Source organism: Scyliorhinus torazame, unplaced genomic scaffold (genome assembly GCF_047496885.1).
Source record: "Scyliorhinus torazame isolate Kashiwa2021f unplaced genomic scaffold, sScyTor2.1 scaffold_557, whole genome shotgun sequence".
Lineage (NCBI taxonomy): Eukaryota > Metazoa > Chordata > Chondrichthyes > Carcharhiniformes > Scyliorhinidae > Scyliorhinus > Scyliorhinus torazame.
In genome coordinates this window covers 4,251-27,344 of record NW_027308284.1, presented here as the reverse complement: position 1 = coordinate 27,344, position 23,094 = coordinate 4,251, and the positions used below count along the sequence as shown (strand labels likewise).

The 23,094-nt window shown below is 55.7% G+C and overlaps 1 protein-coding gene across 1 annotated transcript in view; it reads left to right on the top strand.

Moving 5' to 3' along the window:
* The window catches only part of LOC140406487 (mitochondrial 2-oxoglutarate/malate carrier protein), a 59,400-nt gene extending 36,580 nt beyond the window's left edge, over nucleotides 1-22,820 (top strand). Inside the window, exons 2-8 of the mRNA XM_072494512.1 lie at nucleotides 8,163-8,315; nucleotides 9,785-9,991; nucleotides 13,098-13,188; nucleotides 14,080-14,170; nucleotides 19,854-19,953; nucleotides 20,842-20,893; nucleotides 22,652-22,820. Of these exons, the coding sequence (XP_072350613.1) occupies nucleotides 8,163-8,315; nucleotides 9,785-9,991; nucleotides 13,098-13,188; nucleotides 14,080-14,170; nucleotides 19,854-19,953; nucleotides 20,842-20,893; nucleotides 22,652-22,807 (850 nt within the window). The 3' untranslated portion in view covers nucleotides 22,808-22,820. The remainder of the gene's footprint in view (nucleotides 1-8,162; nucleotides 8,316-9,784; nucleotides 9,992-13,097; nucleotides 13,189-14,079; nucleotides 14,171-19,853; nucleotides 19,954-20,841; nucleotides 20,894-22,651) is intronic.
* Nucleotides 22,821-23,094: the final 274 nt, after the last annotated feature.

Sequence of the window (23,094 nt, the reverse complement as noted above, 5' to 3'; positions counted from 1 at the left end):
GGGGGGGGGGCTGTTTCGGTTGTATATTGAGCGGGTGCTGGTTTAATCTGGGAGGGGCTGTTTCGGGTGTATATTGAGCGGGGAGCTGGTTTAATCTGGGGGGGCTGTTTCGGGTGTATATTGAGCGGGTGCTGGTTTAATCTGGGAGGGGCTGTTTCGGTTGTATATTGAGCGGGTGCTGGTTTAATCTGGGAGGGGCTGTTTCGGTTGTATATTGAGCGGGGAGCTGGTTTAATCTGGGGGGGCTGTTTCGGGTGTATATTGAGCGGGGAGCTGGTTTAATCTGGGGGGGCTGTTTCGGTTGTATATTGAGCGGGGAGCTGGTTTAATCTGGGGGGGCTGTTTCGGGTGTATATTGAGCGGGGAGCTGGTTTAATCTGGGGGGACTGTTTCGGTTGTATATTGAGCGGGGAGCTGGTTTAATCTGGGGGGGGCTGTTTCGGTTGTATATTGAGCGGGGTGCTGGCTTAATCTGGGGGGGACTGTTTCGGTTGTATATTGAGCGGGGTGCTGGTTTAATCTGGGGGGGCTGTTTCGGGTGTATATTCAGCGGGGAGCTGGTTTAATCTGGGAGGGGCTGTTTCGGGTTGTATATTGAGCGGGGAGCTGGTTTAATCTGGGAGGGGCTGTTTCGGTTGTATATTGAGCGGGTGCTGGTTTAATCTGGGGGGGCTGTTTCGGGTGTATATTGAGTGGGTGCTGGTTTAATCTGGGGGGGCTGTTTCGGGTGTATATTGAGCGGGGAGCTGATTTAATCTGGGGGGGCTGTTTCGGTTGTATATTGAGCGGGGAGCTGGTTTAATCTGGGGGGGCTGTTTCGGGTGTATATTGAGCGGGGTGCTGGTTTAATCTGGGGGGGCTGTTTCGGGTGTATATTGAGCGGGGAGCTGGTTTAATCTGGGAGGGGCTGTTTCGGGTGTATATTGAGCGGGGTGCTGGTTTAATCTGGGGGGGCTGTTTCGGGTGTATATTGAGCGGGGTGCTGGTTTAATCTGGGGGGGGCTGTTTCGGTTGTATATTGAGCGGGGAGCTGGTTTAATCTGGGGGGGCTGTTTCGGGTGTATATTGAGCGGGGAGCTGGTTTAATCTGGGAGGGGCTGTTTCGGGTGTATATTGAGCGGGGTGCTGGTTTAATCTGGGGGGGCTGTTTCGGGTGTATATTGAGTGGGGTGCTGGTTTAATCTGGGGGGGCTGTTTCGGGTGTATATTGAGCGGGGTGCTGGTTTAATCTGGGAGGGGCAGTTTCGGTTGTATATTGAGCGGGGAGCTGGTTTAATCTGGGAGGGGCTGTTTCGGGTGTATATTGAGCGGGTTGCTGGTTTAATCTGGGAGGGGCTGTTTCGGGTGTATATTGAGCGGGGAGCTGGTTTAATCTGGGAGGGGCTGTTTCGGGTGTATATTGAGCGGGGAGCTGGTTTAATCTGGGAGGGGCTGTTTCGGTTGTATATTGAGCGGGGAGCTGGTTTAATCTGGGGGGGCTGTTTCGGTTGTATATTGCGCGGGGAGCTGGTTTAATCTGGGGGGCTGTTTCGGTTGTATATTGAGTGGGGTGCTGGTTTAATCTGGGGGGGCTGTTTCGGTTGTATATTGAGCGGGTGCTGGTTTAATCTGGGGGGGCTGTTTCGGGTGTATATTGAGTGGGTGCTGGTTTAATCTGGGGGGGCTGTTTCGGGTGTATATTGAGCGGGGAGCTGGTTTAATCTGGGAGGGGCTGTTTCGGTTGTATATTGAGCGGGTGCTGGTTTAATCTGGGAGGGGCTGTTTCGGTTGTATATTGAGCGGGGAGCTGGTTTAATCTGGGGGGGCTGTTTTGGTTGTATATTGAGTGGGGTGCTGGTTTAATCTGGGAGGGGCTGTTTCGGTTGTATATTGAGCGGGGAGCTGGTTTAATCTGGGAGGGGCTGTTTCGGTTGTATATTGAGCGGGGAGCTGGTTTAATCTGGGGGGGGCTGTTTCGGTTGTATATTGAGCGGGGAGCTGGTTTAATCTGGGGGGGGGCTGTTTCGGTTGTATATTGAGTGGGGAGCTGGTTTAATCTGGGAGGGGCTGTTTCGGTTGTATATTGAGCGGGGAGCTGGTTTAATCTGGGGGGGGCTGTTTCGGTTGTATATTGAGCAGGTGCTGGTTTAATCTGGGGGGGGCTGTTTCGGGTGTATATTGAGCGGGGAGCTGGTTTAATCTGGGGGGGCTGTTTCGGGTGTATATTGAGCGGGGTGCTGGTTTAATCTGGGAGGGGCTGTTACGGTTGTATATTGAGCGGGGAGCTGGTTTAATCTGGGAGGGGGCTGTTTCGGTTGTATATTGAGCGGGGAGCTGGTTTAATCTGGGGGGGCTGTTTCGGGAGTATATTGAGCGGGGAGCTGGTTTAATCTGGGGGGGGCTGTTTCGGGTGTATATTGAGCGGGGTGCTGGTTTAATCTGGGAGGGGCTGTGTCGGTTGTATATTGAGCGCGGTGCTGGTTTAATCTGGGGGGGGCTGTTTCGGTTGTATATTGAGCGGGGAGCTGGTTTAATCTGGGAGGGGCATTTTCGGTTGTATATTGAGCGGGGAGCTGGTTTAATCTGGGAGGGGCTGTTTCGGTTGTATATTGAGCGGGGTGCTGGTTTAATCTGGGAGGGGCTGTTTCGGTTGTATATTGAGCGGGGAGCTGGTTTAATCTGGGGGGGGCTGTTTCGGTTGTATATTGAGCGGGGAGCTGGTTTAATCTGGGAGGGGCTGTTTCGGGTGTATATTGAGCGGGGAGCTGGTTTAATCTGGGAGGGGCTGTTTCGGTTGTATATTGAGCGGGGAGCTGGTTTAATCTGGGGGGGGCTGTTTCGGTTGTATATTGAGCGGAGAGCTGGTTTAATCTGGGGGGGCTGTTTCGGTTGTATATTGAGCGGGGAGCTGGTTTAATCTGGGGGGGCTGTTTCGGGTGTATATTGAGCGGGGAGCTGGTTTAATCTGGGGGGCCTGTTTCGGTTGTATATTGAGCGGAGAGCTGGTTTAATCTGGGAGGGGCTGTTTCGGTTGTATATTGAGCGGGGAGCTGGTTTAATCTGGGAGGGGCTGTTTCGGTTGTATATTGAGCGGGGAGCTGGTTTAATCTGGGGGGGGCTGTTTCGGTTGTATATTGAGCGGAGAGCTGGTTTAATCTGGGGGGGCTGTTTCGGTTGTATATTGAGCGGGGAGCTGGTTTAATCTGGGGGGGCTGTTTCGGGTGTATATTGAGCGGGGAGCTGGTTTAATCTGGGGGGCCTGTTTCGGTTGTATATTGAGCGGAGAGCTGGTTTAATCTGGGATGGGCTGTTTCGGTTGTATATTGAGCGGGGAGCTGGTTTAATCTGGGAGGGGCTGTTTCGGTTGTATATTGAGCGGAGAGCTGGTTTAATCTGGGAGGGGCTGTTTCGGTTGTATATTGAGCGGAGAGCTGGTTTAATCTGGGAGGGGCTGTTTCGGTTGTATATTGAGCGGAGAGCTGGTTTAATCTGGGAGGGGCTGTTTCGGTTGTATATTGAGCGGAGAGCTGGTTTAATCTGGGAGGGGCTGTTTCGGTTGTATATTGAGCGGGGAGCTGGTTTAATCTGGGAGGGGCTGTTTCGGTTGTATATTGAGCGGGTGCTGGTTTAATCTGGGAGGGGCTGTTTCCGTTGTATATTGAGCGGGTGCTGGTTTAATCTGGGGGGCCTGTTTCTGGTGTATATTGAGCGGGGAGCTGGTTTAATCTGGGGGGGCTGTTTCGGGTGTATATTGAGCGGGGAGCTGGTTTAATCTGGGGGGGCTGTTTCGGGTGTATATTGAGCGGGTGCTGGTTTAATCTGGGGGGCCTGTTTCTGGTGTATATTGAGCGGGGAGCTGGTTTAATCTGGGGGGGCTGTTCCGGGTGTATATTGAGCGGGGAGCTGGTTTAATCTGGGGGGGCTGTTTCGGGTGTATATTGAGCGGGGAGCTGGTTTAATCTGGGGGGGCTGTTTCGGGTGTATATTGAGCGGGGAGCTGGTTTAATCTGGGGGGGCTGTTTCGGGTGTATATTGAGCGGGGAGCTGGTTTAATCTGGGAGGGGCTGTTTCGGTTGTATATTGAGCGGGTGCTGGTTTAATCTGGGAGGGGCTGTTTCGGTTGTATATTGAGCGAGGAGCGGGTTTAATCTGGGAGGGGCTGTTTCGGTTGTATATTGAGCGGGTGCTGGTTTAATCTGGGGAGGCTGTTTCGGTTGTATATTGAGCGAGGAGCGGGTTTAATCTGGGAGGGGCTGTTTCGGTTGTATATTGAGCGGGGTGCTGGTTTAATCTGGGAGGGGCTGTTTCGGGTGTATATTGAGCGGGGTGCTGGTTTAATCTGGGATGGGCTGTTTCGGGTGTATATTGAGCGGGGAGCTGGTTTAATCTGGGGGGGGCTGTTTCGGGTGTATATTGAGCGGGGTGCTGGTTTAATCTGGGGGGGGCTGTTTCGGTTGTATATTGAGCGGGTGCTGGTTTAATCTGGGGGGGGCTGTTTCGGTTGTATATTGAGCGGGGAGCTGGTTTAATCTGGGGGGGGCTGTTTCGGTTGTATATTGAGCGGGTGCTGGTTTAATCTGGGAGGGGCTGTTTCGGGTGTATATTGAGCGGGGAGCTGGTTTAATCTGGGGGGGGCTGTTTCGGTTGTATATTGAGCGGGTGCTGGTTTAATCTGGGAGGGGCTGTTTCGGGTGAAAATTGAGCGGGTGCTGGTTTAATCTGGGGGGGCTGTTTCGGGTGTATATTGAGCGGGTGCTGGTTTAATCTGGGGGGGCTGTTTCGGTTGTATATTGAGCGGGGAGCTGGTTTAATCTGGGGGGGCTGTTTCGGGTGTATATTGAGCGGGTGCTGGTTTAATCTGGGAGGGGCTGTTTCGGTTGTATATTGAGCGAGGAGCGGGTTTAATCTGGGAGGGGCTGTTTCGGTTGTATATTGAGCGGGTGCTGGTTTAATCTGGGAGGGGCTGTTTTGGTTGTATATTGAGCGGGTGCTGGTTTAATCTGGGAGGGGCTGTTTCGGGTGTATATTGAGCGGGGAGCTGGTTTAATCTGGGAGGGGCTGTTTCGTTTGTATATTGAGCGCGGTGCTGGTTTAATCTGGGAGGGGCTGTTTCGGTTGTATATTGAGCGGGGTGCTGGTTTAATCTGGGAGGGGCTGTTCCGGTTGTATATTGAGCGGGATGCTGGTTTAATCTGGGGGGGCTGTTTCGGGTGTATATTGAGCGGGGAGCTGGTTTAATCTGGGAGGGGCTGTTCCGGTTGTATATTGAGCGGGATGCTGGTTTAATCTGGGGGGGGCTGTTTCGGGTGTATATTGAGCGGGGAGCTGGTTTAATCTGGGGGGGCTGTTTCGGGTGTATATTGAGCGGGGAGCTGGTTTAATCTGGGAGGGGCTGTTTCGGTTGTATATTGAGCGGGGAGCTGGTTTAATCTGGGGGGGCTGTTTCGGGTGTATATTGAGCGGGGTGCTGGTTTAATCTGGGAGGGGCTGTTTCGGGTGTATATTGAGCGGGGAGCTGGTTTAATCTGGAGGGGCTGTTTCGGTTGTATATTGAGCGGGGAGCTGGTTTAATCTGGGAGGGGCTGTTTCGGTTGTATATTGAGCGGGGAGCTGGTTTAATCTGGGAGGGGCTGTTTCGGTTGTATATTGAGCGGGGAGCTGGTTTAATCTGGGAGGGGCTGTTTCGGGTGTATATTGAGCGGGGTGCTGGTTTAATCTGGGAGGGGCTGTTTCGGGTGAAAATTGAGCGGGGAGCTGGTTTAATCTGGAGGGGCTGTTTCGTTTGTATATTGAGCGCGGTGCTGGTTTAATCTGGGAGGGGCTGTTTCGGGTGTATATTGAGCGGGGAGCTGGTTTAATCTGGGGGGGGCTGTTTCGGGTGTATATTGAGCGGGGAGATGGTTTAATCTGGGAGGGGCTGTTTCGGTTGTATATTGAGCGGGGAGCTGGTTTAATCTGGGAGGGGCTGTTTCGGTTGTATATTGAGTGGGGAGCTGGTTTAATCTGGGAGGGGCTGTTTCGGGTGTATATTGAGCGGGGAGCTGGTTTAATCTGGGGGGGCTGTTTCGGTTGTATATTGAGCGGGGAGCTGGTTTAATCTGGGGGGGGCTGTTTCGGTTGTATATTGAGCGGGGAGCTGGTTTAATCTGGGAGGGGCTGTTTCGTTTGTATATTGAGCGGGTGCTGGTTTAATCTGGGAGGGGCTGTTTCGGTTGTATATTGAGCGGGGAGCTGGTTTAATCTGGGGGGGGGCTGTTTCGGTTGTATATTGAGCGGGGAGCTGGTTTAATCTGGGGGGGGGCTGTTTCGGTTGTATATTGAGCGGGGAGCTGGTTTAATCTGGGAGGGGCTGTTTCGGGTGTATATTGAGTGGGGAGCTGGTTTAATCTGGGGGGGGCTGTTTCGGGTGTATATTGAGCGGGGAGCTGGTTTAATCTGGGAGGGGCTGTTTCGGTTGTATATTGAGCGGGGAGCTGGTTTAATCTGGGGGGGCTGTTTCGGGTGTATATTGAGCGGGGAGCTGGTTTAATCTGGGAGGGGCTGTTTCGGGAGTATATTGAGCAGGGAGCTGGTTTAATCTGGGGGGGCTGTTTCGGGTGTATATTGAGCGGGGAGCTGGTTTAATCTGGGAGGGGCTGTTTCGGGAGTATATTGAGCGGGGAGCTGGTTTAATCTGGGAGGGGCTGTTTCGGTTGTATATTGAGCGGGGAGCTGGTTTAATCTGGGAGGGGCTGTTTCGGTTGTATATTGAGCGGGGTGCTGGTTTAATCTGGGGGGGGCTGTTTCGGTTGTATATTGAGCGGGGTGCTGGTTTAATCTGGGAGGGGCTGTTTCGGGTGTATATTGAGCGGGGAGCTGGTTTAATCTGGGAGGGGCTGTTTCGGGTGTATATTGAGCGGGGAGCTGGTTTAATCTGGGAGGGGCTGTTTCGGGAGTATATTGAGCGGGGAGCTGGTTTAATCTGGGAGGGGCTGTTTCGGTTGTATATTGAGCGGGGTGCTGGTTTAATCTGGGAGGGGCTGTTTCGGTTGTATATTGAGCGGGGAGCTGGTTTAATCTGGGAGGGGGCTGTTTCGGGTGTATTTTGAGCGGGGAGCTGGTTTAATCTGGGGGGCTGTTTCGGGTGTATATTGAGCGGGGAGCTGGTTTAATCTGTGGGGGCTGTTTCGGGTGTATATTGAGCGGGGAGCTGGTTTAATCTGGGGGGGGCTGTTTCGGTTGTATATTGAGCGGGGAGCTGGTTTAATCTGGGAGGGGCTGTTTTGGTTGTATATTGAGCGTTGAGCTGGTTTAATCTGGGAGGGGCTGTTTCGGGTGTATATTGAGCGGGGAGCTGGTTTAATCTGGGAGGGGCTGTTTTGGTTGTATATTGAGCGTTGAGCTTGTTTAATCTGGGAGGGGCTGTTTCGGGTGTATATTGAGCGGGGAGCTGGTTTAATCTGGGAGGGGCTGTTTCGGGTGTATATTGAGCGGGGAGCTGGTTTAATCTGGGAGGGGCTGTTTTGGTTGTATATTGAGCGTTGAGCTGGTTTAATCTGGGAGGGGCTGTTTCGGGTGTATATTGAGCGGGGAGCTGGTTTAATCTGGGGGGGCTGTTTCGGGTGTATATTGAGCGTTGAGCTGGTTTAATCTGGGAGGGGCTGTTTCGGGTGTATATTGAGCGGGGAGCTGGTTTAATCTGTGGGGGCTGTTTCGGGTGTATATTGAGCGGGGAGCTGGTTTAATCTGGGAGGGGCTGTTTTGGTTTGTTTATCGTTTTGTTGAAAAGGTGGCGAATAAAAAGATTTAATTTAAAAAAACGCGATTCACGAAGGTCGATCTGATTGCGGGCGTCTGACCTGTTTCGAAGGATTGGTCACAAGCGGTGTTTCCTCTGATGGGGCGAGGGGACCCAGGGGTCAGTGAAAACTTGGCTCCCTCCATCCAGCCCTCACTCAATCAAATCCTCTCCGTATTCTCCTCCTCCCCACCCCTGGCCGTCGCAATGATGTCCCCACGATGCCATTGGCTCTGTATCGTCAGTCATTCCCCGCTTGTACTGATCCCGACACCTCTGTCCCGTTCGGGGGTTCCCACACTCGGACCCTCCAAGCTGCCGCCTCCCAGCGCCCGCCATTGGGGATGGCGGCCCCCCCCCGGAGCAGCCTGAATCATTGTTGCACTTTTTCTTTTTCCTGTCCCAGGATGGGGGCCACCTTCTTTGTCCAGCCCCTGGACCTGGTGAAGAACCGCATGCAGCTGAGCGGCCAAGGCGGGCGGTCGAAAGAGTACAAGACCAGCTTTCACGCCCTCTCCAACATCCTGAAGGCTGAGGGGGTCCGAGGGATCTACACTGGGTAAGCGAGCGGCCTCGTGCCCCCTGTGGGCGTGAACTGATGAACTGATGTAGCGCACTGACCAGCACCCCCTCCTCCCCCCAAAAAAAAAACGTCTGGGGCTGTGACTATCACAGTGATTGTCCCCTGAATGCCGGCCGGCTGTTCGGCGAGGGCAGGCATCGTCCCAATCCTGACTTGACGCCCCCCCTCTCCCCTGTGCACACCTCTGCTGCCGGATGGGGTGCGGGCTGGCACCCTCGAGGATCAGGGCACTGGGATTTATACCGAAGCTCACATCTGGCCTCCACACCCAGCCTGAGAGGCCCCCCCCCCCCCCCCCCCGTAACCCTCTCTTTCAGTCCCGGCTACTTTGTGACACTTACCCCCACCGACAGCTCCTCCTCCCAGCAACGAGAAGGACGGACCTTTCTTGCAAAATTCCGCTCCCGCCTATACGTAAAGCCCTCCTCACGCTGCAGCCTGAACCCCAGATCATCCGCGTGGCCACCGGATTCCCGGAATACCTCCCCGGGGTGAGCGCTACCGCCACCGTTGCCAGCGCCCGCTATCCCGACCTCTTACCGGACCCCGCTTCCATCCGCACCCACAAAGCCTCCATCTCCACCCCCCAGCCCTGCACCTTCTCTGCATTCGCCGCTCGGTGATAGCGCCACAGATTCGGAAGAGCCCCTTCCGGAGCGCCGCCTTCCTTGCCCTCGCCACCTTCCCTGCCCACACAGAGGACGAGACCCAGCCCATCCACCCCTCGAAAAAGATGCCTGTAGCAAAAAGACCGGCAGACACTGGAACAGAAACCGTGACGAAATATTCATCTCGGCTGGCTGCACCTGGCCAACCAATGACAAAGGAGACCATCCCATTACCCCACATCCTCCCCACCAGACTCGTTAAGCTTACGGATCCCCCCCCCCCCCCCCTCCCCCCCGGGACCCTGGCGCTGTGAAGCCACAGTGCTATCCACCTGTGCTACCGTGCTGCCCTAAATCCCACGCTACCTGCACCCCTCGAGTCCCTAAAATGAGTTGCCGCCACCCTAAGTGGCAACCCCTCCACTCCGTGACTGCGTCCCATTCGTCCGCACATAAGCTGTCAGATCCTTGTATAGTAAGAAGTCTTACAACACCATGTTAAAGTCCCAACACATTTGTTTCAAATCACTAGTGATTCCTGTTGGACTTTAACCTGGTGTTGTGAGACTTCTTACCGTGCTCACCCCAGTCCAACGCCGGCATCTCCACATAATGGCCTTGTACAGCAGTTCAACCCAAGCCACAAACTTAGGCCCAATCCCAAACCTCTCCAGTACCACATTGATACCTCCACTCAACTCTTGTCAAACACCTTCTACACATCGTAACGCCACCACTGCCTCTCACTCCCTGCCCCCTGCCGGAGAAAGTGCTGCATTCAGCAGTTGCCTGCCCTTGACCCGGCCTGACGCTCTCTTTCTCCCTCCCCCGCCGCAGCCTCTCTGCCGGTTTGCTTCGACAGGCCACCTACACGACGACCCGCCTGGGGATCTACACCATCCTCTTCGAGAAACTCACCAAAGCCGACGGGACTCCGCCCAACTTCTTCCTCAAAGCCGGCATCGGGATGACGGCGGGCGCGATCGGCGCCTTCGTGGGGACTCCGGCCGAGGTGTCGCTGATCAGGATGACCGCTGACGGCAGGTGCGTACCCAAAACGGCAAGAGGGGTAAGGCCGTGAGACCCGGTATTGTCGGAAACGAGCGAGCAGGTCAGGCAGCAGCCTGGGGAGGGAGAAACCGTGAACATGTCAGCTCGGGATCCTTCCGTCGGAGAAGGAAGATATAAAGGAGACATCGGGCGCGATTCTCCACTCCCGCGCCGGTTGGGAGAACCGCCTGGGCCGCCAAAATTTCCGGGGACGCTGGTCCGACGCCCTCACTCGATTCTCCCGAGCGGCGGGAACGGCCCGGTCGAGTTTCGCAGGCCGGAGAATCGCCGGAGACACCCAAAATGGCGATTCTCCGGCACCCCCGCGACTCTGAGGCCCGGATGGGCCGAGCGGCCAGGCCAAAACGGCGGGTTCCCCCCCGGCGCCGTCCACACCTGGTCGTCGCCGTCGTGGGCGGTGCGTGAACGCTGGGGGGGGCGGCCTGTGGGGTGGGGGGGGGATCCTGCACCGGGCTTCACCTGGAATGTGGGGTGGCCCGCGATCGGTGCCCACCGATCGTCGGGCCGTCCTCTCTGAAGGAGGACCTCCTTCCTTCCGCGGCCCCGCAAGATCCGTCCCCCATCTTCTTGCGGGGCGGATTTAGAGAGGACGGCAACCTCTCTAAAGCAACCTCTCTCGGGCGACAAGGCCTGGCGCGTGTAGATGACGCGGCCCAATCCTGGCCCATTGTCAAGGCCTGAATCGGTCGGGACCGGGGCCGTTCCGCGCCGTCGTGAACCTCGACGGCATTCACGCCGGCGCGGCCACTTCGGCGTGGGAGTGGAGAATCCCGCCCATCCAGTCAAAATTTTTTGCCTTGGACTCATCAGGACAGAACACCAAATTTCAAAGGGAGCAACAAATTGCACTGCATGTGGAAATGGCGCTGGTTGGTTGGCAAGTTAACTGATGGTCGAGGCGTCGCCATGGAGAGCAGAGGACAACAGCTCCCTGGTGTGTGCGCGACGAATCGCTCCCGACAGCGGGCTCACGTTTTTTCACAAAAGCTTAAAGGCTGTTCTCCTCCGAGCGAAAAAGGCCAAGAGAAGCGTTGTCGTTGTTCAAGGTCATGAAAGTTTGAGATCGAGCAAATAAAGATAAACTGTTTCCCCCTGGCTGAAGGGTGAATAACCAGCCGGCACATCTGGTGAAAGTACCGATAGCCACATACCCACTGAGGGAGGCTCGAGCAGAATGGTCCCATGTTCTCTGGCGTTTAGCAGAGTGAGAGCTGATCTCGATGAAAGGTGTAAAATTCGTAGAGGGCTTGACAGGATAGGTGCTGTGTCCCCCCCCCCCCCCCGGGCGGTTAGTCTAGAATACGGGATCATAGTCTGAAGAGTATATTTAAGCTCGATGATGTTTGGACACGAAAGCAGTTGCGGAATTATGGAGGGCGGGTGAGAAAGTGGAGTTGAGTTTGATATTCTTTTACGGGATGTGGGCGTCGCTGGCCGGGCCCAGCATTTGTTACCCAACCCTAATTGCCCTTTGGGAAGGTGGTGGGGAGCTGCCGACTTGAGCCGCTGCAGTCCCTGAGGTGTAGGTACACCCACAGTGCTGTTAGGGAGGGAGGGGATTTTGACCCAGCGACAGTGAAAGAACGGCCGATATATTTCCCAGTCGGGGCGGTGAGTGACTCGGAGGGGAACCTCCAGGCGGTGGGGTTCCCAGGTATCTGCTGCCCTTGTCCTTCTAGATGGTAGAGGTCGTGGGTTTGGAAGGTGCTGCCTGAGGAACCTTCGTGAGTTGCTGCCGTGCATCTTGTAGACGGTGCACACGGCTGCCACTGTGCGTCGGTGGTGGAGGGAGTGAATGTTTGGGGAAGGGGGGAGCAATCAAGCGGGGCTGCTTTGTCCTGGATGGTGTCGAGCTTCTTGAGTGTTGTTGGAGCTGCGCTCATCCAGGCAAGTGGAGAGTATTCCCTCACACTCCTTTTAAAAAAAAAAAAAAAAAAATTTAGAGTACCCGATTCTCTTTTCCAATTCAGGGGCAATTTAGCGCGGCCAATCCACCTATCCTGCACATCTTGGGGAGGGTGCCCTTTTGGGGGGTCGGTGCAGGCTCGATGGGCCGAACGGCTTCCTTCTGCACTCCTGGGTTTCTATGAACCTGCACATCTTTGGACTGTGGGAGGAAACCGGAGCACCCGGTGGAAACCCACGCAGACACGGGGGAGAACGTGCAGACTCCGCACAGGCAGTGACCCAGGGCCGGGATCGAACCCGGATTCCTGGCACCATGAGGCACCAGTGTTTTCTAGTCTAAATTTCGAGTACCCAATTCATTTTCTCCAATTCAGGGGCAATTTAGCGCGGCCAATCCACCTACCCTGCACACCTTTGGGTTGTGGGGGCGAAACCCACGTAGACACGGGGAGAATGTGCAAACATAGGGGCTGGTTTGGCACACTGGGCTAAATCGCTGGCTTTTAAAGCCGACCAAGGCGGGCCAGCAGCACGGTTCGATTCCTGTACCGGCCTCCCCGAACAGGCGCCGGAATGTGGCGACTAGGGGCTTTTCACAGTAACTTCGTTTGAAGCCTACTTGTGACAATAAGCGATTTTCATTTCATTTTCAACTCCATACGGACAGTGACCCGGGGCCGGGATCAAACCCGGGTCCTTTATTCCATGACACTCCTGACTTGTGCCTTGTAGATGGTGGACAGGCTTTGGGGGGGGGGGGGGGGGTCAGGAGGTGAGTTACTCTCCGCAGGATTCCCAGCCTCTGACCTGCTCTGGTAGCCACAGTATTAATGTGGCTGGGTCCAGTTCAGTTTCTAATCAATGGTAACCCCCAGGATGTTGATCAGGGGCCTACAGCTCTGACCTTCTCCTCCGAAGACAGACATAATATCTGATTCACGTCTCCGCCATTTTGTTATTTCCCCAATATCGTTTCTGCAACCGCAGCCTCCGTGGAACCCAGGCTTTCTTTAGCTACTCTCCTCCCTTTTTAAATCTCCGCTAAGCTCGAGCAATCTTTATCCAGCTGTGTGGGGCTTGATTTAATTGGCGGCGATGCGCGTGAACAGCCTTTTCAAGAACCGCCTCCCTCAACTTGAAAACCGGTCTCTCTCTCTCTCTCTCGCTCTAGGTTACCTGTCGGCCAACGTCGGGGGTACACAAACGTGTTCAACGCACTCGTTCGCATTACCCGCGAAGAGGGGCTTATCACACTCTGGCGGGTGAGTTAACCGAACGTGGTGGCAGTGTCCGGGTACGGGTGGGTCGTTTAGGAACGAGGTTCCTTTCCGCTCGAAGGGTTGTGAATATTTGGCGTCCTGCGCCCCAGAGGGCCATGGGTGTTCTGCATCTCCAAGAGCGGGGGCCGACAGATCCTCGGGCACGCGGGGGGGGGGGGAGGATATAGGAAAGGGGGTTGTGATCGAAGGTCAGTTCCAAACCTGTTTAATGGGACAGCAGGCTTGAGGGCCCGAATGCTCCAGCTCCCGTTTCTCCTACTCCTCCGTAGAATCCCAACAGTGCAGAAGGAGGCCATTCGGCCCGTCGAGTCTGCGCCGGCCCTCTGAGAAACCCCTACCGGGGCCCGCTCTCCCACCCTATCCCCATAACCCCACCGAAGCTGCACATCTCTGGAGTGTGGGAGGAAACCGGAGCACCCGGAGGAAACCCACGCAGACACGGCGGGGGGGGGGGGGGGGGGGGAGAGAAGACACGCAAACTGCACACGGACAGTCACCCCAGACCGGAATCGAATCCGGGTCCCTGGCGCTGTGAGGCAGCAATGCTAACCCACCGTGCCACCTATGCACAGGGCCACCTTTCCCCCCCTAAGCAAGTTCATTAGAAGATGGGGAACATCCGCCACCTCTAAGCCGAACCAATCAAACCTTATAATCATCTTCAAAAAAACAAAATGGTCACTCAATATGGGGGTCTTGCCACGCGCAATCAAGCGACGGAATGTACTCCACCATAACGGCGGCGACACCTCAGTGGCCGTGCTGAGGGTGTGAAGGGCGCTACGTGAATGCAGGTCTCGGGTGTGTTTTGTTGCTGACTGCCGCGGGTTCTGACTCTCACTAACTCGCACCCTCCTCACTGGCTGTCTCCAGGGTTGTGTCCCGACAATGACACGAGCGGTGGTGGTGAATGCAGCCCAGCTGGCGTCGTACTCTCAGTCCAAGCAATTCCTCCTGGGGCTCGGTGAGATCAACCGCTTTCGCTGCCTGTCGCTCTCCGCTTCTTTCATCTCAACCTGGTGTTTCCCCCCCCCCACACACACACACACACACACACACACACATACACACACAGGGGCTCTGATGTGGCGAGGGCACTGAGCTATCAGCCTTCACACATCGCCCTACAACTAAAAAAAACAGCTATTGGGATGTGGGGCTGTACCTGTCCTGGGAATGTTTGATGGGGTCAGTGTAGAGGGAGCTTTACTCTGTATCTAACCCCGTGCTGTACCTGTCCTGGGAGTGTTTGATGGGGACAGTGTAGAGGGAGCTTTACTCTGTATCTAACCCCGTGCTGTACCTGTCCTGGGAGTGTTTGATGGGGACAGTGTAGAGGGAGCTTTACTCTGTATCTAACCCCGTGCTGTACCTGTCCTGGGAGTGTTTGATGGGGACAGTGTAGAGGGAGCTTTACTCTATATCTAACCCCGTGCTGTACCTGCCCTGGGAGTGTTTGATGGGGACAGTGTAGAGGGAGCTTTACTCTGTATCAAACCCTGTGCTGTACCTGTCCTGGGAGAGTTTGATGGGGACAGTGTAGAGGGAGCTTTACTCTGTATCTAACCCCGTGCTGTACCTGCCCTGGGAGTGTTTGATGGGGACAGTGTAGAGGGAGCTTTACTCTGTATCAAACCCTGTGCTGTACCTGTCCTGGGAGAGTTTGATGGGGACAGTGTAGAGGGAGCTTTACTCTGTATCTAACCCCGTGCTGTACCTGTCCTGGGAGTGTTTGATGGGGACAGTGTAGAGGGAGTTTTACTCTGTATCTAACCCCATGCTGTACCTGTCCTGGGAGTGTTTGATGGGGACAGTGTAGAGGGAGCTTTACTCTGTATCTAACCCCGTGCTGTACCTGTCCTGGGAGTGTTGGATGGGGACAGTGTAGAGGGAGCTTTACTCTGTATCTAACCCCGTGCTGTACCTGTCCTGGGAGTGTTTGATGGGGACAGTGTAGAGGGAGCTTTACTCTGTATCTAACCCCTTGCTGTACCTGTCCTAGGTGTGTTTGATGGGGACAGTGTAGAGGGAGCTTTACTCTGTATCTAACCCCGGGCTGTACCTGTCCCGGGAGTGTTTGATGAGGAGAGTGGAGAGAGAGCTTTACTCTGTATGTAACCCCGTGCTGTACCTGTCCTGGGAGTTTTTGATGGGGACAGTGTAGAGGGAACTTTACTCTGTATCGAACCCCGTGCTGTACCTGTCCTGGGAGTGTTTGATGCGGACAGTGTAAAGGGAGCTTTACTCTGTATCTAACCCCGTGCTGTACCTGTCCTGGGAGTGTTTGATGGGGACAGTGTAGAGGGAGCTTTACTCTGTATCTAACCCCGTGCTGTACCTGTCCTGGGAGTGTTTGATGGGGACAGTGTAGAGGGAGCTATACTCTGTATCTAACCCCGTGCTGTACCTGTCCTGGGAGTGTTTGATGCGGACAGTGTAAAGGGAGCTTTACTCTGTATCTAACTCCGTGATGTACCTGTCCTGGGAGTGTTTGATAGGGACAGTGTAGAGGGAGCTTTACTCTGTATCTAACCCCGTGCTGTACCTGTCCTGGGAGTGTTTGATGGGGACAGTGTAGAGGGAGCTTTACTCTGTATCTAACCCCGTGCTGTACCTGTCCTGGGAGTGTTTGATGGGGACAGTGTAGAGGGAGCTTTACTCTGTATCTAACCCCGTGCTGTACCTGTCCTGGGAGTGTTTGATGGGGACAGTGTAGAGGGAGCTTTACTCTGTCTCTAACACCGTGCTGTACCTGCCCTGGGAGTGTCTGATGGGGACAGTGTAGAGGGAGCTTTACTCTGTATCTAACCCCGTGCTGTACCTGTCCTGGGAGTGTTTGATGGGGACAGTGTAGAGGGAGCTTTACTCTGTATCTAACTCCGTGCAGTACCTGTCCTGGGAGTGTCTGATGGGGACAGTGTAGAGGGAGCTTTACTCTGTATCTCACCCTGTGCTGTCCCTGTCCTGGGAGTGTTTGATGGGGACAGTGTAGAGGGAGCTTTACTCTGTATCTAACCCCGTGCTGTACCTGTCCTGGGAGTGTTTGATGGGGACAGTGTAGAGGGAGCTTTACTCTGTATCTAACCCCGTGCTGTACCTGTCCAGGGAGTGTTTGATGGGGACAATGTAGAGGGAGCTTTACTCTGTATCTCACCCTGTGCTGTCCCTGTCCTGGGAGTGTTTGATGGGGACAGTGTAGAGGGAGCTTTACTCTGTATCTAACCCTGTGCTGTACCTGTCCTGGGAGTGTTTGATGGGGACAGTGTAGAGGGAGCTTTACTCTGTATCTAACCCCGTGCTGTACCTGTTCTGGGAGTGTTTGATGGGAACAGTGTAGAGGGAGCTTTACTCTGTATCTAACCCCGTGCTGTACCTGTCCTGGGAGTGTCTGATGGGGACAGTGTAGAGGGAGCTTTACTCTGTATCTAACCCCGTGCTGTACCTGTCCTGGGAGTGTTTGATGTGGACAGTGTAGAGGGAGCTTTAGTCTGTATCTAAACCCGTGCTGTACCTGTCCTGGGAGTGTTTGATGGGGACAGTGCAGAGGGAGCTTTACTCTGTATCTAACCCCGTGCTGTACCTGTCCTGGGAGTGTTTGATGGGGACAGTGTAGAGGGAGCTTTACTCTGTATCTAACCCCGTGCTGTACCTGTCCTGGGAGTGTGTTTTGGGGACAGTGTAGAGGGAGCTTTACTCTGTATCTAACCCCGTGCTGTACCTGTCCTGGGAGTGTTTGATGGGGACAGTGTAGAGGGAGCTTTACTCTGTATCTAACCCCGTGCTGTACCTGTCCTGGGAGTGTTTGATGTGGACAGTGTAGAGGGAGCTTTACTCTGTATCTAAACCCGTGCTGTACCTGGCCTGGGAGTGTTTGATGGGGACAGTGCAGAGGGAGCTTTACTCTGTATCTAACCCCGTGCTGTACCTGTCCTGGGAGTGTTTGATGGGGACAGTGTAGAGGGAGCTTTACTCTGTATCTAACCCCGTGCTGTACCTGTCCTGGGAGTGTTTGATGGGGACAGTGTAGAGGGAGCTTTACTCTGTATCTAACCCCGTGCTGTACCTGTCCTGGGAGTGTTTGATGGGGACAGTGTAGAGGGAGCTTTACTCTGTATCTACCCCCGTGCTGTACCTGTCCTGGGAGTGTTTGATGTGGACAGTGTAGAGGGAGCTTTAGTCTGTATCTAAACCCGTGCTGTACCTGTCCTGGGAGTGTTTGATGGGGACAGTGCAGAGGGAGCTTTACTCTGTATCTAACCCCGTGCTGTACCTGTCCTGGGAGTGTTTGATGGGGACAGTGTAGAGGGAGCTTTACTCTGTATCTAACCCCGTGCTGTACCTGTCCTGGGAGTGTTTGATGGGGACAGTGTAGAGGGAGCTTTACTCTGTATCTAACCCCGTGCTGTACCTGTCCTGGGAGTGTTTGATGGGGACAGTGTAGAGGGAGCTTTACTCTGTACCTAACCCCGTGCTGTACCTGTCCTGGGAATGTTTGATGGGGACAGTGTAGAGGGAGCTTTACTCTGTATCTAACCCCGTGCTGTACCTGTCCTGGGAGTGTTTGATGGGGACAGTGTAGAGGGAGCTTTACTCTGTATCTAACCCTGTGCTGTACCTGTCCTGGGAGTGTTTGATGGGGACAGTGTAGAGGGAGCTTTACTCTGTACCTAACCCCGTGCTGTACCTGTCCTGGGAGTGTTTGATGGGGACAGTGTAGAGGGAGCTTTACTCTGTATCTAACCCCGTGCTGTACCTGTCCTGGGAGTGTTTGATGGGGACAGTGTAGAGGGAGCTTTACTCTGTACCTAACCCCGTGCTGTACCTGTCCTGGGAGTGTTTGATGGGGACAGTTTAGAGGGAGCTTTACTCTGTACCTAACCCCGTGCTGTACCTGTCCTGGGAGTGTTTGATGTGGACAGTGTAGAGGGAGCTTTACTCTGTATCCAAACCCGTGCTGTACCTGTCCTGGGAGTGTTTGATGGGGACAGTGCAGAGGGAGCTTTACTCTGTATCTAACCCCGTGCTGTACCTGTCCTGGGAGTGTTTGATGGGGACACTGTAGAGGGAGCTTTACTCTGTACCTAACCCCGTGCTGTACCTGTCCTGGGAATGTTTGATGGGGACAGTGTGGAGGGAGCTTTACTCTGTATCTAACCCCGTGCTGTACCTGTCCTGGGAGTGTTTGATGGGGACAGTGTAGAGGGAGCTTTACTCTGTACCTAACCCCGTGCTGTACCTGTCCTGGAAGTGTGTTTTGGGGACAGTGTAGAGGGAGCTTTACTCTGTATCTAACCCGTGCTGTACCTGTCCTGGGAGTGTGTTTTGGGGACAGTGTAGAGGGAGCTTTACTCTGTATCTAACCCCGTGCTGTACCTGTCCTGGGAGTGTTTGATGGGGACAGTGTAGAGGGAGCTTTACTCTGTATCTAACCCCGTGCTGTACCTGTCCTGGGAGTGTTTGATGGGGCAGTGTAGAGGGAGCTTTACTCTGTATCTAACCCCGTGCTGTACCTGTCCTGGGAGTGTGTTTTGGGGACAGTGTAGAGGGAGCTTTACTCTGTATCTAACCCCATGCTGTACCTGTCCTGGGAGTGTTTGATGGGGACAGTGTAGAGGGAGCTTTACTCTGTGTCTAACCCCATGCTGTACCTGTCCTGGGAGTGTTTGATGGGGACAGTGTAGAGGGAGCTTTACTCTGTATCTAACCCCGTGCTGTACATGTCCTGGGAGTGTTTGATAGGGACAGTGTAGAGGGAGCTTTACTCTGTATCTAACCCCGTGCTGTACCTGTCCTGGGAGTGTTTGATGGGGACAGTGTAGAGGGAGCTTTACTCTGTATCTAACCCCGTGCTGTACCTGTCCTGGGAGTGTTTGATGGGGACAGTGTAGAGGGAGCTTTACTCTGTATCTAACCCCGTGCTGTACCTGTCCTGGGAGTGTTTGATGGGGACAGTGTAGAGGGAGCTTTACTCTGTATCTAACCCCGTGCTGTACCTGTCCTGGGAGTGTTTGATGGGGACAGTGTAGAGGGAGCTTTACTCTGTATCTAACCCCGTGCTGTACCTGTCCTGGGAGTGTTTGATGGGGACAGTGTAGAGGGAGCTTTACTCTGTATCTAACCCCGTGCTGTACCTGTCCTGGGAGTGTTTGATGGGGACAGTGTAGAGGGAGCTTTACTCTGTATCTAACCCCGTGCTGTACCTGTCCTGGAAGTGTTTGATGGGGACATTGTAGAGGGAGCTTTACTCTGTATCTAACCCCGTGGTGTACCTGTCCTGGGAGTGTTTGATGGGGACATTGTAGAGGGAGCTTTACTCTGTATCTAACTCCGTGCTGTACCTGTCCTGGGAGTGTTTGATGGGGACAGTGTAGAGGGAGCTTTACTCTGTATCTAACCCTGTGCTGATGCCAGCCATTTGCTACAACGTGATTTTGGCACTCGAATCCGAAGTGGCCTTTGCAGCATCTTCACCTCTGCCCTAAAAGTAAGTCCTGTGGCTTTGAATTAAGTTTATCCAAACCTTGCTGCAATTCTGTCTGCTTCGAGGCTCAGTTACAATGATCCCTTGCATCAGTTTGGCCCAATTGGCAATTTATCGAGGCAGAATTGTTCTGATTTCTGACCTATGGTTTTTCCCCTGAACACAGGTTATTTCCGTGATAATATCTTGTGCCATTTCTGTGCCAGTATGATCAGTGGGCTTGTGACAACCGCAGCATCAATGCCCGTGGATATTGCAAAGACCAGGTAAGAATATTTGTGGGAGTGTTTGATGGGGACAGTGTAGAGGGAGCTTTACTCTGTATCTAACCCCGTGCTGTACCTGTCCTGGGAGTGTTTGATGGGGACAGTGTAGAGGGAGCTTTACTCTGTATCTAACCCCGTGCTGTACGGGTCCTGGGAGTGTTTGATGGGGACAGTGTAGAGGGAGCTTTACTCTGTATCTAACCCCGTGCTGTACCTGTCCTGGGAGTGTTTGATGGGGACAGTGTAGAGGGAGCTTTACTCTGTATCTAACCCCGTGCTGTACCTGTCCTGGGAGTGTTTGATGGGGACAGTGTAGAGGGAGCTTTACTCTGTATCTAACCCCGTGCTGTACGGGTCCTGGGAGTGTTTGATGGGGACAGTGTAGAGGGAGCTTTACTCTGTATCTAACCCCGTGCTGTACCTGTCCTGGGAGTGTTTGATGGGGACAGTGTAGAGGGAGCTTTACTCTGTATCTAACCCCGTGCTGTACCTGTCCTGGGAGTGTTTGATGGGGACAGTGTAGAGGGAGCTTTACTCTGTATCTAACCCCGTGCTGTACCTGTCCTGGGAGTGTTTGATGGGGACAGTGTAGAGGGAGCTTTACTCCGTATCTAACCCCGTGCTGTACCTGTCCTGGGAGTATTTGATGGGGACAGTGTAGAGGGAGCTTTACTCTGTATCTATCCCCGTGCTGTACCTGTCCTGGGAGTGTTTGATGGGGATAGGCGTGATCAAGATTTACACAATATTAAAGCTTTGGAAAAATTGGAACCGATTCTCTTTGCTCTTTGCACCACGCTGTGGAGTTTGTTAAATTCAAACGCTGATTCCTTTAGTGGGACTGGAAGCTGTAAAGGAATCTGAGCTTTCCTTTTTTTCACTTCACAGAATCCAAAATATGCAAATAATCGATGGAAAACCTGAATATAGGAATGGATTGGTGAGTGAAAGGTGTTATTCTGTCCCGCTGACCTTCAAGGGGTGAGGGGAGAGATACTCCTGGATCGAGGGAAGTGCGGCAACGCAGTGGGTGCTAAGAGAGGAGGGGTAATTTGGGGTTCGAGGTAGTCGCGATAACGTGTGAGAGGTGAATGACGGGGCTAGGGGTGGGTGAGGGAGGAGCGGAAACGCAGGGCTGAGGGAGGAGGGGTAACGTGCCGTGACAGAGAGGGAAGGGGGTGTCTCCGAGGGAGAGGGGGCGTCGCCGAGGGAAACGGGGGCGTCGCCGAGGGAAACGGGGGCGTCGCCGAGGGAGGCGGGGGGTCGCCGAGGGAGGGCGGGGGCGTCGCCGAGGGAGAGGGGGCGTGGCCGAGGGAGACGGGGGCGTCGCAGAGGGAGACGGGGGCGTCGCCGAGGGAGAGGGGCGTCGCCCATGGAGGCGGGGGCGTCGCCGAGGGAGGCGGGGGCGTCGCCGAGGGAGGCGGAGGCGTGGCCGAGGGAGAGGGGGGCGTGGCCGAGGGAGACGGGGGCGTGGCCGAGGGAGACGGGGGCGTGGCCGAGGGAGAGGGGGCGTGGCCGAGGGAGAGGGGGCGTGGCCGAGGGAGAGGGGGCGTGGCCGAGGGAGAGGGGGCGTGGACGAGGGAGAGGGGGCGTCGACGAGGGAGAGTGGGCGTCGACGAGGGAGAGGGGGCGTCGCCGAGGGAGACGGGGGCGTCGCCGAGGGAGACGGGGGCGTGGCCGAGGGAGACGGGGGCGTGGCCGAGGGAGCCGGGGGCGTGGCCGAGGGAGCCGGGGGCGTGGCCGAGGGAGGCCGGGGGCGTGGCCGAGGGAGGCGGGGGCGTGGCCGAGGGAGGCGGGGGCGTGGCCGAGGGAGGCGGGGGCGTGGCCGAGGGAGGCGGGGGCGTGGCCGAGGGAGGCGGGGGCGTGGCCGAGGGAGGCGGGGGCGTGGCCGAGGGAGGCGGGGGCGTGGCCGAGGGAGGCGGGGGCGTGGCCGAGGGAGGCGGGGGCGTGGCCGAGGGAGGCGGGGGCGTGGCCGAGGGAGGCGGGGGCGTGGCCGAGGGAGAGGGGGGCGTGGCCGAGGGAGAGGGGGCGTGGCCGAGGGAGAGGGGGCGTGGCCGAGGGAGAGGGGGCGTGGCCGAGGGAGGCGGGGCGTGGCCGAGGGAGGCGGGGCGTGGCCGAGGGAGGCGGGGCGGGGAGGCAGGGGCGACACCGACGGGGGCGGGGCGACGCCGAGGGGGCGGGGCGGGGAGGCGGGGCGACGCCGAGGGGGCGGGGCGGGGAGGCGGGGCGACGCCGAGGGGGGCGGGGGCGACGCCGAGGGGGGCGGGGCGGGGAGGCGGGGGCGACGCCGAGGGGGGCGGGGCGGGGAGGCGGGGGCGACGCCGAGGGGGGCGGGGGCGGGGAGGCGGGGGCGACGCCGAGGGGGGCGGGGCGGGGAGGCGGGGGCGACGCCGAGGGGGGCGGGGGTTGGAAGGCGGGGGGCGACGTGGGGAGGCGGGGGGCGGCGTCGCGGAGGCGAGGATTCGCCGGGGCCATGGTTGCAGGGGGGTGTTGGGTAGCCGCTGCCGAGGGTTGCTGGGTAAAACCGATTGTGGAGACACGCTCGTCCATCATTCGTTTTCCCCCGAATGTCATCCACTGCCAAAACTGTACCAACGGATACTCTGTGTCTCCCTGGGGAAAAGGGGTGGGGATTGTGGGGAAACTCCCGCGATGCTTCCTTGACCGAGTTTGTTTTTTTCCCCTCTGTTCATCTCAGGAAGTCCTTGTCCGTGTCGTTCGACAAGAGGGATTCTTTAGCCTTTGGAAAGGGTTCACTCCGTACTACGCTCGGCTGGGCCCTCACACAGTGCTCACCTTCATATTCCTGGAGCAGATGAACAAATTTTACAAGCAGTACTTCTTGGATCAATAAAGTGGTGACTCCTCTCGGCTCCCCGCCAAGGGGTATAACATATTTGTGTGAATGTGGGGGGGGGGGGGGGGGGAGACGTCGTATTATCCGCCAGACATCGGAGACCGGGGGCTGGCATTTCCCTGATTGTATTGGTGCGGTGTTTTTTCTGGTTTGTTGGGTGTTTGTAACTTTTCTTCACGAGGTGCCCGGGGGTCAGGCCGCAGTCAAGTGATCCGCACTCTGCCCAAACCGAAGGGCGCGCCCGTCAATCAGGAACGCATCGCTGCTTCGCTTTATTTCTGGTT